Source organism: Triturus cristatus, chromosome 2_1 (assembly GCF_964204655.1).
Source record: "Triturus cristatus chromosome 2_1, aTriCri1.1, whole genome shotgun sequence".
Lineage (NCBI taxonomy): Eukaryota > Metazoa > Chordata > Amphibia > Caudata > Salamandridae > Triturus > Triturus cristatus.
In genome coordinates this window covers 1,183,908,127-1,183,926,156 of record NC_140581.1, presented here as the reverse complement: position 1 = coordinate 1,183,926,156, position 18,030 = coordinate 1,183,908,127, and the positions used below count along the sequence as shown (strand labels likewise).

Sequence of the window (18,030 nt, the reverse complement as noted above, 5' to 3'; positions counted from 1 at the left end):
CACCATGCCCTACATAGGGGAAGGTTAATGTCACTGTAACCTGGTAGTCCATTGGTCTATGGGCTACAGGGCCAACTGTTTGCACCAGCAGACAGCTGAAACTTCACTGATACAAACCTGTTGTTTTCTCCACCTCAAATGAGGTTTTAACAGGGTGAGAGAACTGCTGATTTGTGGCGGTTCATCCACTTCCCCAAACCCAAATTAACCCCTAGATTTCACATGTGCATGACAGCTCATGAGTATGAAATGCATTGATAATTAAGACAGTAAAGTAACTCAGTGATTTCAGTGTTCATATCAGATAGCTGTGCGACCTTGTTAATGTAGATGCAGCTAATTCAGTCATTATGATGAACATAAATTGGTTAACATTAAGAGGTTACTTATAGTACAATTAATAATTCTATAGTTTTGCCTAATGTGTTTACCACATCAATAAAATATATAAAATAGTCTACCTGTAAGAAATCCTTGTGGAAAGAAAAACCCAGAGATCCAGAAAGATTTAGGCTGTCCACGCTTGATCCAGGCCTAAGCAAAAAGCACATACACATAGTTAAACCTTTCATAGAAAGTATTGCTTTGTTTTTATTGTTTATTGTAGAGGGCACAGTTTTGTAAGTTCACCTGAATTTTCTGCAAAGTATGCATGCAATTTATTGAGAAGGAATAGCTACTTACCTGTAATCCTAGGTCTACTTCAGATGAATCTCCATTGAAATCATAAATAATGAATCGTCCCGCCCACATGCGTTATTGCTTTTTGTTAATTCAATGTGAAACATTTTATTGGTTTATTGCAAGACTAAATTGCTCAATTCCATTTATTTACTTTAGAATAAAAAAAACATTTAACAGTTAGAAAAGTTATTGGGGACGTGGCTTAACGCCAACATACCCTGTTTTTATTTATATCCTGAGCCGCCAGTAATAAATTTCCAAACGGCAAGGACTCTCAGAGATATTTTTAATATTCACGACATCACACTCTTGCACCACACCAGCTCCGCTGTAGCCAGGCATCGTAGCACAACCGGGGGGCATTCGGCCACCCGGTTGGGACCCCGATGATGAAGCATGACACCAACCAGGTTGGTGTGTGAGGGGTCTTTTAACCTACCTAGTGGGTTCCCAAACACTGTCTCACAGTGATCGTACCACACATAATTGGGTTCGTCCACCATTGACAAAACTGACTTATATTCAGGGGATACGGACGTACCTCTCCTTTTCCCTAGCTCTCTCGTTGTTCTCTACGTTTTCTGATTCTGGCCTCGACCCTTACCCGAGTCACAGTGACAGAATCAAACGCAGGAGCCACAGCCCAAAGGCTATGAGAGAAACAGTCAAGAAACGGGGGCCCGAAGGTCACAGCGTAGAACCACTGTCTAGCCAGAGTGATGGCGATGGGGGCACGGAGCTGGCCCAACAGGAAGAACCCAGAAATGACAGCATAGGGACTGAGCTAGATCTGCTGAAGGATGACCACAGACGGCTGACCGAAAGAGTCATCTCAAATGAACATACCCTGTCAGACATACCCCCAGGACTAACCTCGTTGCAGAAAGCAGTCTCCCTTATTGAAAGTAAGGTCAAGGTCCTGGAAAGGAGGGTGGAGGACAATGAAAATGATTCATGCAGGAATAACATCATAATTCTGGGAGTCTCTGAACAAGCGGAAGGTTCAAACACTCTGTCCTACATAGAGGAGTGGCTCCGCAAAGAGGAAGCTCCAGAGGGCCCCTCCCATTTCTATGCCTTAGAGAGGGCGCATAGGGTCCCTACATGACCCTCCAGATCAAGGGCGCCTCCATGCCCCATAATAGCTAAACTTCTTCATTACAGAGAAAGAGACTCTATTCTGGCCCAGGCTCGCGCACGGAGGGACCTTCAAATACACAACAGCAAAGTGATGTAGGAAGTACAGAAGCAATGTGCAACCTTCTTGGAACTGAAAAGCAGTCTCAGACAGATGAATGTCTCCTACGCAATGATATTCTCAGCACGGCTACGGGTGGTCACACCGTCTGGGACACAAATTTTCCTGAGCCCGCAGGATGCCTGGAACTGGATGGAAACGAGACCAGATGCAGGATCGGGAGGTGGACCTGGGTGAGCGGGGTCCTGCAGGTGCACACTGAGGTCCACAAAAAAGGGAGTACCCACCTTAGCAGAAAACCAGCGTAAACTAGGGAAAGTGATCAGAGTGCTCATGGAACTCAGCAACTCAGGCAGGAGGCCACATTCCTCGGTCAATGAGCAAGAAGACAGGAATTTCGATACGACCAAGGACACTAGTTCTGCAGAGGACACCAATATTAAACTGCCTAAGATTACCCTGAGAACGGCAGATGAGATTATTTAGGGAAAGTTGAAACAAGCTAGGGTAGAAAGCCCTCCAGCGGTGTGCACCCGAGGACTCTGAGATGGCAACGCACCAATGGAACCCATTGATGCTGCAACCAGAGGGTTGAGTTCATAGTAATGGGGGAAAACCGGGACAGGGAGTTCAACTCCGAGTCTGTATTACTAGCCCACCCTGATTGTTGTTATGCGGGTGATCTCGCAAATAGACACCTGTTGGTGTCTGGTTTGGATGAGGTTTGTTTTTACGCCAGTCCTGGGCTGTGGGAGTTAGCTTTTCTGTTGGGGGTTACCAAGGGGGGCTGGCATGCATGGTGGGCAGAGTGGGCTATGAAATGGACAGGGAAGGTGAGAATAAACAGGATATAAGAAACTCCTAGTGGGAAGGGGAGATACCTTCAGAAAGTCCTATGGCATCCACTGTAGAATATAAAGTACTCTCCCGGAATGTCAGGTGGATGAACTCCATGACCAAACGACATAAGGTGTATGCCTATTTAGCCAGAAGGGGAATACAGATTGCACTGATGCAGGAGACACAATTTCAAGGCAAAGGAGGGGGGAGCGCTCCAGCGTAGGTGGCGAGGGCAGGCCTATTATACGGACTACTCGGCGTTTGCCAGAGGAATACTGGTATGGATCAAGGCAGGTGTACCCTTTAAATACACTGGACACTTAGTAGAGTTGGAGGGAAGGTATGTGGTGGTGCATGGCACATTAGATGGGCGTGACATTACTATAGGGGGCAATATATGGCCCCAACACAGACCAAGTTTCCTTCTTTTTGGTTCTTTCCAACACATTGTTTCCGTACCTCATGGGCCCTGCCATAATGGGCGGGGATTACAACTGTATAGCGGACATAGAACTAGCCCACTCTCACCCACTATCAAGAGGCACTCCAATAATTAGATTAGCAAAAGCCCTGAATGAATGGCAGGCCCAGCGGGCAATAGTGGATTCCTGGAGGGTACACCATCCGGGTGAGAGAGACTATTCATTTTTTTCACACCTGCACGACTTACATGTACGCTTAGATATGCTACTATGTACTCCAGACATACGATACAAATAGTTTTATTCGACAGCATGTCATAAAAGCACAAACAATACATATAACACAAACAATTAAATAGGACCTAAGTTTACACATGTTAAGAAGTTATTAAATACAGTTCATTGTTGTCGAATAATTCATCATAAAATTCATATATAGCCACTAAAAAATTATTTTCCTAAAAACCAGCAATAATAAAACCATCCTAGATTATTTAACTAGCAGCTAGAATTGTGCAAAACGTGAACGTATAATCCAAGCCCCTCTTAAAAATTTTGCTACAGCAATAGCTATGCAAGGGGAGCAATCTGACTCCATATCCTCATGGCTTCGATATGCCGTCGTGTACCCATGTTTGAGCAGATGGGTTTCAACCACTTGCGTCTTGGACCAATGTATAGGGGACATACAAAAAACAAATGAACAATTGACTCAACCATATCAAGACACTTAATGCATTTGTCATCTGGAGGTGGCACCCATTTACAGGTAAAAGCTTTAACTGGCAGTGATCCTACCCTAAACTGAAAAAACAGTTTGCGATCTAGGGGACTTTCAATAATATCCCAGTAGGATTCACACCATGGTTTAGACTTAAATTTTAAAAAACGACCTGTGAGGTTGGTATTCATATTAGCAGTATGAAGTGTGGAAAGGACCGTTTCCCAATATGTGGCTTTTAGTTGCTTTTTTGATGGGAAGGATGTTGAATCCGGTGCTTCCCATAGGGAATTGAGGTCTAATTTTTTTATTAGCAACCTGATCTCGCTAAGCCAATGGATTTTGTGGAATCGATCAGCCCGAATTACATCCTTCAGAGCTTGAGCATAATGTAACAGTTCTGGTGTGGTCCAGATTCGCCTCCAATATAGGAGAGGACGCAACCTCACTATATCAACCACATTTTTCCAACCTAGATCAAGTAAAAGAGCAACAGTGGGAGTACTTTGGGGGACGCCAACTAAACTACGTAGGGTTTTGTTTTCTGCTTTAGACAGTTGGCTCAGATTATTAAACCCCCATAATTCTGACCCATACAAGGTGGCACTCAGCACTTTCATATTATATACCTCCAATGCAGGGGTGATTGGTTTAGTGAGAGAAGATTTGAATGTGGACAATAGAACACCCGCATGCTGATGGAATTTTAAAGTTGCCATATCCAGATGGCGATTCCAACACATATTGCTCTGGAGTAGGATTCCTAAATATGTGAAAGCCTCTACTTGCTCCAAAGGAGTATTATTTAGTATGATACTACCTCTAAAGGATTTATGTGGATTGATAGACATGAACTTTGTTTTCGATGTATTGATTACAAGTCCACGCTCCTGACAAAAATCACCAAAGGCATTAACTGCCTTCTGTAGCCCGTTCGGAGTCTTTGAAATAATCATCGTATCGTCCGCAAACATGAGGACAGGTACATGTTCACCAGCTATTACAGGGGCGTTAGTGGGGGAGCTACGAAGATGGTTAACTATTCCGTTTATATATAATGATAATAGGGTGGGGGGCAGGACACAACCCTGCCGAACACCGCGCTCGACAGGGAATGTGTCTGTGACCTCCCCCTGTGCCCCCCATCTGATTCTAGCAAAATTGCCCTCATGCAAGCGGACGAGAATAGTCAGTAACTCCGGGGCCATTCCTAGTTCAGCAAGGACTCTCCAAAGTTTGCAGCGGGGAACCAAGTCAAAGGCCGATTTTAAATCTACAAAGACCGCGTAGAGCGACCCTTTAGTTAAAACCACATTCCTCCAGTAAACCATAATAAAATAAAAAACCTGATCTACAGAACTGGTGCAGGGGCGAAAACCAGCTTGATAAGGGGATAAAATGGTATTTCCCTCAATCCAGGATTGCACTTTATTTAAAACTAAACGACACACCAATTTTTGCGCAGAGTCAATAAGACTGATGGGTCTATAGTTGCTTGGGAGGGATTTGTCACCTTTCTTAAAAACCGGAATGATTTCTGCTCCCTTCCAGGACATTGGGATTGGAGCACCCCTGGCCACAGCATTTGCTAGAATTACAAAGTATTGACACCAGGTTGGTCTGTCACTCAAAAAAACATCAGCCGGAATGCCATCCATACCTGGAGCTCTACCCCCTGTCACACAATCCAATGCCAAGCTGACATCGGTAATAGTAAATACCTGGGTTTGATAAAATATTTCTCGTGGTAATGGACACTCCTCCTCACCTAGGCTGCAAGCATATTGGGGTTTAAAAAAATCTAGCCATTGAGTCTGGGCAACATTATTATGGGGAGGTTCCGCATAACCTCCTCTATCCCATGATGGTGGGAAAGGCTAGATCACTGCTTTGGATCTTGAGTCGGGCCAGTTCACCCAAAACCTCCGCCTTAAGCGCATTCATTTTTCCAGGATCCTCTTTCAGTTTACTTCACTTTATCCGACGCAGATTGTTGGAAGCAACTATATCTAACGTGACTAACCCTTCTCCTGTGAGATCAACTCTGACCCCCTTTTGGATTAGAAATTTCGAACAGAGGGGGTTATGATCACTTTCCAACCGGGTTTCAATGACCATATCTATTAAACAATGCCATATCCTTAAGTCCACCAAGAGATAGTCAATTCTGCTACAATTCCTTCCATTGTCAAACGTATTGGCTCCCTGTGTGTCTGAGGGAGTTCTCCCGTTGGCTGCTCTAAGGCCTCTTTCTAGGCACAACGCTTTTAATTGAATAGCTATGGAGGACCATCTTTTTAATACGGGAATTTCCAATTTGGGTACTCCCCATCTAAGGTCCTGCTCCTCTGAGACGTCCTGGTCCTCAAGGCCTAGTGGCTCGTAGGTGGTGTTAAAATCCCCTCCTACTATAGTAAAAATCTCTTCTGAGAGGGCTCCCAGTCTGGTATCAAGGGCTGCAATAACCTCTGAGCTATGCCCCCCTATTATCCCCCTAGCGTATACATTAAAAATAGCCACCCTGTGGCCATTAGGCCATTCTAATTCGATCATCAAAGTATCCTTTTCCCTAAGCTCAGCCTGTACAACTTTACAGCACAGACTCTGCCGGACCCAAATCACCAATCCCCCTGCAGGCCGGCCCTTTGATGTTTTTGTGGCTGGAACATAAAAATTGAGGTATCCCAGGCGACATATAGGAGTAATAGACCAGGTCTCCTGAAAGATATTAATATCATATCGGTCTATAAAACTACACCACTCCGGGGACTCAATCTTGTTACCCAGGCCCGCAATATTCCACGAGAGCAGGGTTAAATCTACCAATTGTTGTAAAGGGGTATTCGAGATGGAGGAGCTATCCTTTCCTCCCTTTATGGCACCCTCCTTCGTTAGAATCTGATTAGATATGTTAGACCTGGGAGATTGGGAATTCAACATAGTGCTAGTCAGTGTAGTACAGCCCTCATTCATTCTGTGTTTATAATTTAAGCCTGGAGGGAACCTAACATCGTGGGTTAGCCCCAGGTTGGCAAGCTGACATACTTTGGGGTAGGGGGGTATAATGAGATCTTGGCATTTGACATCATGACCCAAGGACCAGTTGGTAACAACACCATTGCTCAGGGAATTATTACCTATAGGTATTGTTTGTTCACCCTGAAGTCAATCACAATCTTCCATGTTACTAAGAACCCCAAACCTGTTCCTTGTACTTATTCCATCCCACAAAGATACAATTCGCCTCCCGATTGGATTGTGGATATGCACATTTTTCCCCCAAAACCTATGAGCGGTTCTTGTGCGTCCAAGTTCTCCATAGAAGAAGTCCAATGTCAAGGGTTTTATCATTGACTCTCTGTGTTGTGGGGGGAATAAATTACCCAAAACTTCTGTCATCACATGGGGACTGGAAAAGTTTATAGCTATACAGTCACCATTAAAGCATTTCTTTTGATTACCAAGCCATGACACCCTTCTAGCCATTATAATTTCGCTAGCCAATTTTTGCCTACCCTCCCTGGAAATCCTCATGTTATTGGTTAACCAATGCGTTGCTTTATTAATGAGTGTGGATATTGTTTCCACCTGACCTGGACCCAATGGTGGAGCATTGGACAAAACAAGTACCAATGGGAAAGCCTCTGGGATAAACTGAAATGGTTCTCCCTCTGGTGTTGGCTCATAATTACCCACCAGGACATTCCCATCTGTCACAGCATTAGCTGGTGGGGCCTCTTTCTCTATTATTCTACTGTCACCAGTGGTTGTTTCTAGATCTTTTTCCATCAAAATTGAGCCTTCATTCTCAGGAAGGACGCATGGATTAGAGCGACTTAGAGGTGCTTTCTTTTTCTCCGCCTGTCTATTGTTAATAGTAGTTAATTGCCTATCAGCCTCCTGTGGACCAGACATGGGTCGTCTGAGGAGAGGCATAGCTTGAGATACTATCCCTATATTTCGCTCTAAAGCAGACATCTTATCTTCTATAGAGGTCAATCTAATCATAATAGGTGTTAAGGCGGTGTCTAGTTTCTCTTGAAAAATCACTGAAAGGGAACTAGATAGGTCCTCTAGAGAGGGATGGGTATTTGGAGATGGTTGGTCAGATACTTTAAGTATGGTTTTTAGTGCCCGGCCTCTCTTTTGTTGTGTAGCTTTACTAGAGCGTCCCAACCCACCAGCCCTAGTGCGTCGTTTCAACATAGGCGAAGGAGATAGACTAGACAATACATCTCTATTGCTATCACAAGATATTTCAACATGGGAATGATCACGATTTTCCTGGGGGACGCCAGATGAGTTGGCTTGACTAATGAGGGCCCGGGGAATACCTGGCGATATGATTGATACCAGGGGAGTTGTACTTTCTACACCTGTGGGATCAACAATACATATTGGGTCCAATGAAAGCCTTCGTTCTGTTCTTTCGATTTCATCATTTAACAAGGTCGAGACCTTCACGAGATATGAATCCAACGTTGCTACTCCCCCGCCATTAGATTTTGCCACATCAAGACGCTTTTTCCCCATTGTTTTATTAGTTTGCGGGACTTTACTGGGACAGTACCTTTTTTCTTGCAGATGTTAGATGGATGGCCCAGCCCAGCCTCGTCCTGCCCCGGACGGCCACAGACGGCCCGCCCTTTGCCCGGGCTTCGCCCGGCGCTACCCGCACGCGATCCCGCGACGCGGAGCCTGTCGCTGATTTATGGCGCCTCCGGGCGCGGGAACAGCGGTGCTGAGCAGGCTGGGAGGTGTAGTCTCTTCCCCTTCCTCCGCTCGGCGGCCGCTGTCTGGGCTACTACGGCGGCGGGAGTGAGGGCGATGAAGGCAGCAGCAGCTTGTGGGTAGGTTTCCCCCTGAAAACACAGCGCCCGCTCCACCGAGCCTGTCGCTGATTTATGGCGCCTCCGGGCGCGGGAACAGTGGTGCTGAGCAGGCTGGGAGGTGTAGTCTCTTCCCCTTCCTCCGCTCGGCGGCCGCTGTTTGGGCTACTACGGCAGCGGGAGTGAGGGCGATGAAGGCAGCAGCAGTTTGTGGGTAGGTTTCCCCCTGAAAACACAGCGCCCGCTCCACCGAGCCTGTCGCTGATTTATGGCGCCTCCGGGCGCGGGAACAGCGGTGCTGAGCAGGCTGGGAGGTGTAGTCTCTTCTCCTTCCTCCGCTCGGCGGCTGCTGTCTAGGCTACTACGGCGGCGGGAGTGAGGGTGATGAAGGCAGCAGCAGCTTGTGGGTAGGTTTCCTCCTGAAATCACAGTCAGACATACACAAACTAGTTGTAACCAGCAAATACCTGGCTAGGACGATTTTTGATCACAGTCCCCTGCTCCTGGGTTTGCATTGGGTGTGGAAGCGACCCTGATTCCCTACGTGGAGACTAAAACCAGAGTCCTTGGAGGACTCCGCCTTCCAAGCCACAATTAAAAATGCCATTACCCAATACTTTGAGGAAAATGCCGGAAGGGGTACTTTCCCCCAGGTAGTAAGGGATGTTTTTACGGCGGTCATCAGGGGTAGGTGTTTTTTGGAAATAGTGGGGATCAGAGGGACCCTTCTATGAGATGCTCGAAGCAAAACAACGACTAAGGGGAATAGAACAACTTACGCCAGAGCACAGGCAAGTCCAGGAACAGCTAATTGAAGCTCAGAAGAGCGGTTACGGTGTTTCGATTACAGAAACAAGATGATGCGAGCGCATGAGGAGAGGGATCATACCGGGACACTTTTGGCATGGATAGCTAACCCAGCAAAAAGAGGGTCAACAATCCTATAGCTTAGGGAGGAAGGCGTTCCCACCATCAATACCCAACTGGGCATAAAACGCACGTTTCTGGATTAATACACCGATTTGCATCTGAGCAAGATATTCTGCGCAGTGGATGAGATTGACGTGTTCTTAAACCCTATCAGGCTCCCAATGGTATCAACAGAAGTAGAAAATCTGGGAGGGGACATTGAGTCTACCAGTAGAATTCTACTCAACATATATTGAAGAGTTGGGCCCCAAAGTGGTGAGCCTCTACAACAGGGCATGAGATAAGGTTAGACTCCCCGATACGACACAAGAGGCCCTCATTGTGCCGCTCTTGAAAGCAGTCAAGTCCCCCGACGACAAAACAGCATACAGGCCTTTATTTATGCTCAATCTCGATTATAAGATTTTATGTAACATCCTTACCATGCGCCTCCTCCCACATACGAGTACCCTCATACACCAAGACCAGGCAGGGTTCACAATAGGGCGTAGCACATTCAATAATATCAGAAGGTTACTAAGAGTACTATAGGCCAACACCTACAATAAAGAGGAAGCTGCAATTTTTGCAGTAGACATCGAGAAGGCTTTTACTAGCCTTTGAATGGCCTTACCTTTTCCGTATAATGGAGAAGTTTGGCCTAGGCCGGGGGTTTGTGACCTGGACTAGACTGTTCTATGAGGAATCCTTCGCCCGGGTGAAGACAGGGAGAACGATCTTGGACAGGTATCAAGGTACTAGACAAGGCTGCCCCTTGTCTCCACTCCTGTTCGCTCTGGCCATGGAACCTTTGGCATGTCATGCCTGGTCTGGAAACCCATACAAGGGTCTGTTGGTGCTGGGGGAATAACATTACATAGCATTATACTCTGACAACCTTTTGCACTTCCTCCAGAATACTGGAGAAGACCTAATGGGAGCAAGAGAGCTGCTTCAGCATCTAGGCAGAGTCTCAGGCCTCTGTATTAACTGGGGAAATCATGCCTGTTTTGAGCCACCGCAGGTAGAGACAGACCCGATATAGAGCAGGATGTAACATGGGAACCTAGATGCCTTTCCTACTTAGGGACAAAAATATATCATGACGCCTCCGATAACATGGAGGATAATGTGGAGAAGGCAATTAGGGGGTTGAGATCTAACATGAAATTCTGGGCCTCCTTGCCCCTATTTGTGATGGGCAGAAGAGCCCGCCTAAAAATGGTGGCACTACCATGACTGTTGTATTTTTTCATGGTTCTTCCTGTGAGTATCTTTCGCGACCTCAGATCATTAATCATTGGGTTCCCAGCAGGCACAAGGTGGTGATAACCACACTACAACGATCCACAGTCGCGGGAGGATTTGCATCCCTCGACTTTGAAAGCTGCTACCTAGCAGCCCAGCTCCAACAGCTCACACAGTGGGTAGCTGGTAGGAAAGCGGAATGGAGCAACTGGGTCACTATGTTCCTGATATCCAACCGTTGTCCCGAGCGGTATTGTGACTGACCATTCCATAAACATTAGCTCAGTGTTCAAGGTGCTATGTAACTGCTGGGGACGCTGCCTACAGAAATCACACACTAAGAGACCTTATGCCCCAGATATCCCACTAGACTGGCTCATGGAACTTCCGCATGAAGGCGCATGGCACGGACTTAGGGAATGGGGAGTAGCTGGAGTCACCTTAATGGGGGCACTATATGAGGACTAAACACTACTGCCATTCAACAACTTCAGGGAATGTTACGAGCTCCCAAGGGGACATTTCCTTTTACACAGAGCACTAATAACAGCAATACAGAAATATTGGAACATGGGGATGGCTGAACCTCCGATAACAGCTGGGTGCCAATATATAGTGCTATCCTCAGGCACTTATAAAGCAGTCACATGACTGTACTGCCGACTCCAGGGTGAGGGGCAGACCCCCTAGATACCCAATGGGAGAGCTGGGAGGAAGACCTGTAGACACCCAGGACAAAGTGTGGGATGAACACGTAAGCCACATTCCTAGGGTCTCCAGAAATGCACGTTTTAAAGGTATTCACTTTTATGTGCTCCATAGGGCATACCTTACCCCATAACGGTTAAACTGTTAAACTGTTACTTTGCAATGACAGATGCACGTTTTAAAGGTATTCACTCTTATGTGCTCCATAGGGCATACCTTACCCCATAACGGTTAAACTGTTACTTTGCAATGACAGATGCTTAACGCCCTCGGTGTGCAGAGGTAGGGGCAGGGTTCCTCCACATGTTCTGGAGCTGCCTGAGTCTGTTTATTTTTGGGAAATTGGTCACCAACACATTAACATAAATACTAAACAGTGAGGTTCACTGTACATCACAACACTGCCTCCTACATTGGGTCCCACATACTCCCAAGGCTAGACTCACCATTGGATTTCAGGACTTGGCGCTTCTCCTGGCTAAAAGAGAGATAGCCAGGAATTGGAAGGGACAGAGAGACCCCAGTCCTGAAAATTGGAAAAAGAAGGTACTACGCTGGTCGGGCTATTAAGGAGCGGTCAGGATCAGAAAGGCAAGCAAGGTTAGGGCTCACTGGAGGCAGTCAGAGCATGGACGGCGACAGTGGAGGAGCTAAAGAGCGGGAACGACCTTCAGACTAATGACCCAAAGGCATTTACCTGATTATATATGACACATTTAGAAGGGGTGGGAATGTAACAAAACAACAGTGTCTCAACTGGAAATCATTAAGGAGAACAATTATATAGATAGTATAAAGTACTTGAAGGAGGGGGAGAATTAACAAAGGGAGACCGCAAAGCGATTTTGCAGGGTATAGAGTAATATTTGCAAGTAGTTGTAACAGCACTACAGTACAATTTTATATACAGTAACCATAACACACAAGTGTGCACTGAACGTGCTAGTGACGGTGAACGGCGCAGTGACACAGGGGTGAGATAACGTGAGCGGCGAACAAATAGTGAAAACAAGTAAATATGTGGTCAATGATACAACCCTCCCACAAACTGATTTCAAGCAGGTGGTCCAAGCGCTTGTCTTGCCGAGGCTTGATTATGGCAGCGCAACGCTCTGTGGCCTTCCCAAATACACCATGGCTCCACTAAGGGCATCATTGAATGCTGCGGCTAGATTGGTTACTGGTACCAAACGAAATGAGAACATATCCCCAGTCCTAAAATCTCTTAAATGGTTGCCCTATGAAGCTTGAATTCAGTTAAAGATTGCAGTTCTGGCGCACAAAGCCCTGCATTTCAAATCTCCCAGGTACCTAGCGCAAATGTTGAATTATCCTGTGGTGGTAGAGCCTCAAGAAGCGTTAACACAAAAAGAGAACTTGTCACCGAGCCTTCTCCGGCGCTGCCCCAAAGATATGGAACTCTCTTCAACTGGAAGTATGCAGAATCTCCTCAATGACTGCTTTCAAACCGGAAGCCAAAAGATTCCTATTGGATAAATTCTTACCGTAATGGGGCTAGGTTCACCTGCTAGAAGCCACTGATCCTACACCCATTGTGCTATCATTCGATGTTGCTCTTCCTAACAGCATACTGTGCCCCCCTGCGTAGCCTACTATATACTTGTTTACTGTATTACCCTCCTTGACTAATTTGTCTAATAATTTTGCGATTTTTCCTATTTTTTGTTTTGTTTTTTTGTCTTACTTGATGTCGACATTGCATTTATGTCCTTCCTTCTCTCCTTTTGTAAAGCGCTCTGATATCCTTTGGGATCTTGTTTGCGCTATATAAAACGTTATAAATAAATAAATTAAATAAACAGATATGTACAAAGTAAGTATTCCGGTTCAGACTGAATTGATTGACCATAATAACGCCACGGTTCGCGCTGGGTAGTCGGCGTTTCGACCTGTTCAATTCCAGGTCATCATCAGGACAATGATTACTAAATTCAGACTAGTGCTGTACAGAAAAACGGGGAAGGAAGTGTAGGAGAGTAGAATCTGCTTCACATGGGTACCCCCACTTTTTGCTGGTGTTTCACTGTTTTTCTACCTTAGTCTGGCTGTGGCCCTGCTAATCGGGACCACAGCCTAGCTGCTTCCTCTCTAAAATGGTTTGCATGTACATTAGGTACATATCTAATTGGATTCTGGAGTGCCTTATAAGCCCCTAGTATATGGTATACTATGTACCTAGGGCATAGGTACCTCAGAGGCCTACCAGGGGCTGAAGCATGTATTATGCCACCCCTGGGAAGCACTCCAAAATGGCACCACAGGTCTGCTACTGCAGCCTGGGTAAGGGTGTGCTTGCACCCCTTACAGTGGTATAGGCTACCTATATCCCTATCATTGCACACACATATAAAACCTATAAGTCACTCCTATGGCAGGCCTTAACAATCCTGAAGGCAGAGTGCTAAGTTTGTATGTGAGAGGGTGCCCCTGCATGAGCAGAGCCCCTCTGCAGCATTCGGAGTACCTCCTCTGATGCTGTTTGTGGTGCAGCCTGACCATATACTCTTAATTGCATTATAACCTCGCGGTAAATGCTAACTTCGGGATGGCTGCATGGAAACATGTTGTGTTTGGTGTCAAACGCTTTGGAATACTACCCCCCCCCCCCCCTGCCAGTTCTGGCGGCGGGGGTAGCATTCCACCCTTCTAGAGGGAGAGACATGTTCACACTGGTCTAACACGGTAGGACTTTCTACAGCCCTGGCATCACAAAATGGATGCCTCTGCCACAGACAGATTATATAGGACGAATGGTCACTATATCACCAATGCTGAAAAGAGGGTAGAATGATTACAAGAAATGCAAATTAATCTCGTTTATATTACAGAGTCAACAACTCTCCAAAGGAACTAACACAATTGTGATCACCTGATCACATAATAAAAGGCGGCAGAACGGGCCCCCTTTTCACTTTTTGGTCCTGACGAAAGCCTCAAGAATGCACGAGAAGGCTGAAACATGTTGACCTTATTCACAGACCTTATTCACTGATGTAATAGACTAGTAACTCTGTCTATCACAACATCACTTTTATTTTAATTTCCCACTTCACTCGTATTCTCATAAAAAATTATTGTAGTTTCTGGAGTTGAGTAGGGAATTTTAACCTCACCACTTATGAGCACTTTGCACATCCCTCTCCTTTTTTTGATACCTGGACGCTACTGTAATATCAGTTGGTCTACCTCCAGGTGGAGGACAGCATACTAACAAAAGAGACCCAATGAAGATGCTGTGATAGTACACGAAGGCGGAGAATCAAGATACACCGCCCCCGACCTGTGTACTCATATGAGGGTTTTCTTACATAGTTTCCTAAGATCTTAGACCCTGATACCACAGGACAAGTGATCCATTCTCCCAGTACTTGATTTTTTGTATTACCATTGGAAGCCGGATGGATCACTGCTTCTCATTCCCTCCCCATTGATATTTACGTATTAAGCAGCGCACAGCTGTGGGAATTTATCTTTCCTCTTGACTTACTCATCAGTGATAACTGGAGAAATCAGTCCATTCACTGAAGTAAGACAAACCACGAATTGTGGTCAATACAGATTCATACGGGAAGAAGAGTACTTCTAACAATCTGTGCAACAATGGCAGAGAACCCTGGATTAAGCTACACTGAGGAGGAAGTAAATGCAATACTTGCAGAATCATCGGTATTACAAGATAAAGATCTGGCACAAACCTTGACTCAAACTAATGAATGGGATGAACTCACTGAACTAAAGAAAGACCAAGTCAGAACTGCTATTCATGGCATCATCATGAAGGAATATCTAAGAGGCAATGCAGCCCCAAAAGGACTCTGGGTACAGAATGCCCCTCGCATATTTCTCAATGACATTGCTTTCCGGAAAGATTGGTCTCTAATCTCCTGGAAATGTACCAGAGATTACCTAGTATTGATCATCAAGACTGCTACAAGACTAGTTGAAGCTTTGACAATAAAAATACAAGTAATTGAAGCAAAACTGAAGACAACAGTCCAGATCTCGGTCTACAAGAAAAGACTAGTAGAAGAAATAAACAGAGAAATGAACGAGACAAAAGATTACATAACACAAAATAAGATCCAGAAATTAGGTAAAGATCTCAAACGCTTCTCAACAGAAAGAATGCACCCCTACACGAAGGAAGACTACACTGCTCCTGAACAAAATGAAGATGACTTCATGGGGGATTCTTCAAGCAACAATTCAGATTGGAGTAGCGATGACAGTAACTACCAAAGACGAGGTAGATCCAATTACAAACGGAACCAACGTCAACGTGGAAGCAGATGGCAGACCCCCAGATACTATGAACCGCCACAACCTAACTTCCAACCCTACATGTCTAATTTCAATGGCTGGATGAATCCATACTATGCAGGTCCCCCAACAATGGGCCCCATGATGAATATACCAACTCCCCCCCCTCCTTTTTTAGGGAGGCGCCCGAATTCAAGAAGGGGACGAAGAAGGGGAGTCACATGGGACGACCAAGAAAGACAGGTGCACACCCGCAGCATGTCGAAGGAACAACCGGGACCGAGCTCAGCGACTCGCTGGTAATAAATCTGACAGACCTAACGCTGACGACTGAAGAACTAAAAGTTCTCAACAAAGGTTTAGGTTTTGTTCCTACACCACCTTTGGACATCTTTAAGACACGCTGCGAAATTGCAGAATTCTGTAGAAAGATCAAATTGAAAGCATTCTTTATGAATAAAGAAGAACAAACCTCCGAGTATGATACCAACTTGAGACCTAAATCTACATTCTGTCCTCCAACACACACGGTTCCAGTGGAAATACAAGCCTTTGAACAGGCAGTAATGAAGGAAGTAGAAAACATCAAAACCAAAGACAATAAATTCTATGTAAACATGAGCAAGAAAGAACAAAAAGCCCTCGAAGATCTACGCAACAACAGTGACTTGGTAATAAAACCAGCCGATAAAGGAGGAGCGATAGTGCTATTGAGCAAAGAAGGGTACAACAAACAATGTTTAGAACTACTTGCTGATCAGAGATTCTATAAGAAACTCACCACTGATCCAACCACGAGATTGAAGAGAACTATAGATCTAATGGTAGAAGAGGCAGAAGTGAACAACTGGATCTCAAAAAATGAGGCTGATTTCTTAAGAACTGACAGCCTAATAGTACCCTACTTTTACTCCCTACCAAAAACGCACAAAGAGAGAGTACCCCCACCGGGACGTCCCATCGTTTCCGGTATTGGATCAGTGTTGGAACCATTGTCACAATTCGCCGACTATTTCCTCAAACCCCTGGTACAAAGCACTGCTACATACCTCAAAGACACACGAGACCTCCTTAACCAACTTGAGGGCCTAGTATATGATGAAACAACTATGTACCTAGTAGGACTTGACGTAGAGAGTCTTTATACTAGTCTACCGCAAAAGAAGACATTAGAGACTCTTGAAAATATCCTGTTCACAGGCACATGGGACCACCATACACCCAGACATTTCGTACTGGAATGCTGCCGGATGGCACTCACTGAGAACTACTTTGCATACGAAGGGATGCTGTTCGGTCAATGTCACGGTACATCTATGGGTAGTACCTTTGCCCCTAGTGTGGCCGGGCTGTACGTAAGCACCTTTGAGCAACAGTTCATTCAGAATGAGAGCAACCCTTATCACCCACATATACGGTTCTGGCGTCGTTACATCGACGACATAATCATGTTATGTTATGTTAAATGGGACTTTTATAGCGCAACGGCTACTCCAAAGGAGTGTCCCGGCGCTTTTGTGCTCCAGACCAAAGAAAGAGCTGGAAAACATAACAGTAAAAAGAGCAGGGGCCTAAAGAGGGGGCAGATTATCCAGTGAACAGCCAGGTTTTTAAGTCTTTTCTGAAGGCAAGCAGGTTAGCGGTGTTTCGCAAGGACACCGGTAAGGAATTCCATAGCTGCGGAGCAAGAAAGCTAAAGGACCGGCCGCCTAGCCGAGCCCTTTTGATGCGTGGCACCCGAGCCAAAGCCAAAGCTTCTGACCTGAGGGATCGTACAGGTCGATAGAAGTCCAGCCTCCTCTGAAGATATTTGGCACCATTGCCATGCAAGGCCTTATGGGCGAGAGTCATGGCCTTGAAAAGTATCCTCTTCCGCACCGGAAGCCAGTGAAGGGATACGAGGAGATTGGAGGCACTGGTGCGGCGGTGCAGGCCAAAAATTGCACGAGCAGCAGCGTTCTGAGTAACCTGCAAACGCTGGAGGAGGTATTCAGGCAGACCCAGATATAGGACATTTGCATAGTCCAATCTGGACCCTATGAGTGCCTGAACAGTGATCCTCCGATGTTCCTCCGAGAGAAGGGGAAAGAACTTGCGCAACATTCTGAGTATCCCAAAGCATGTTCCCGTAAGAGTGGAAACCTGGGATTTGAGCGAGAGCTCGTTGTCAATTTTAACCCCCAGGTTCTT

The 18,030-nt window shown here is 45.7% G+C and overlaps 1 protein-coding gene across 2 annotated transcripts in view; it reads right to left on the bottom strand.

The window, feature by feature from the left end:
• Nucleotides 1-18,030, bottom strand: part of DNAH6 (dynein axonemal heavy chain 6) — a 2,458,578-nt gene that overhangs the window by 77,517 nt on the left and 2,363,031 nt on the right. For both annotated transcript variants that reach the window (XM_085636629.1, XM_085636630.1), the window contains one exon: nt 462-534. In XM_085636629.1, the coding sequence (XP_085492755.1) occupies nt 462-534 (73 nt within the window). The remainder of the gene's footprint in view (nt 1-461; nt 535-18,030) is intronic.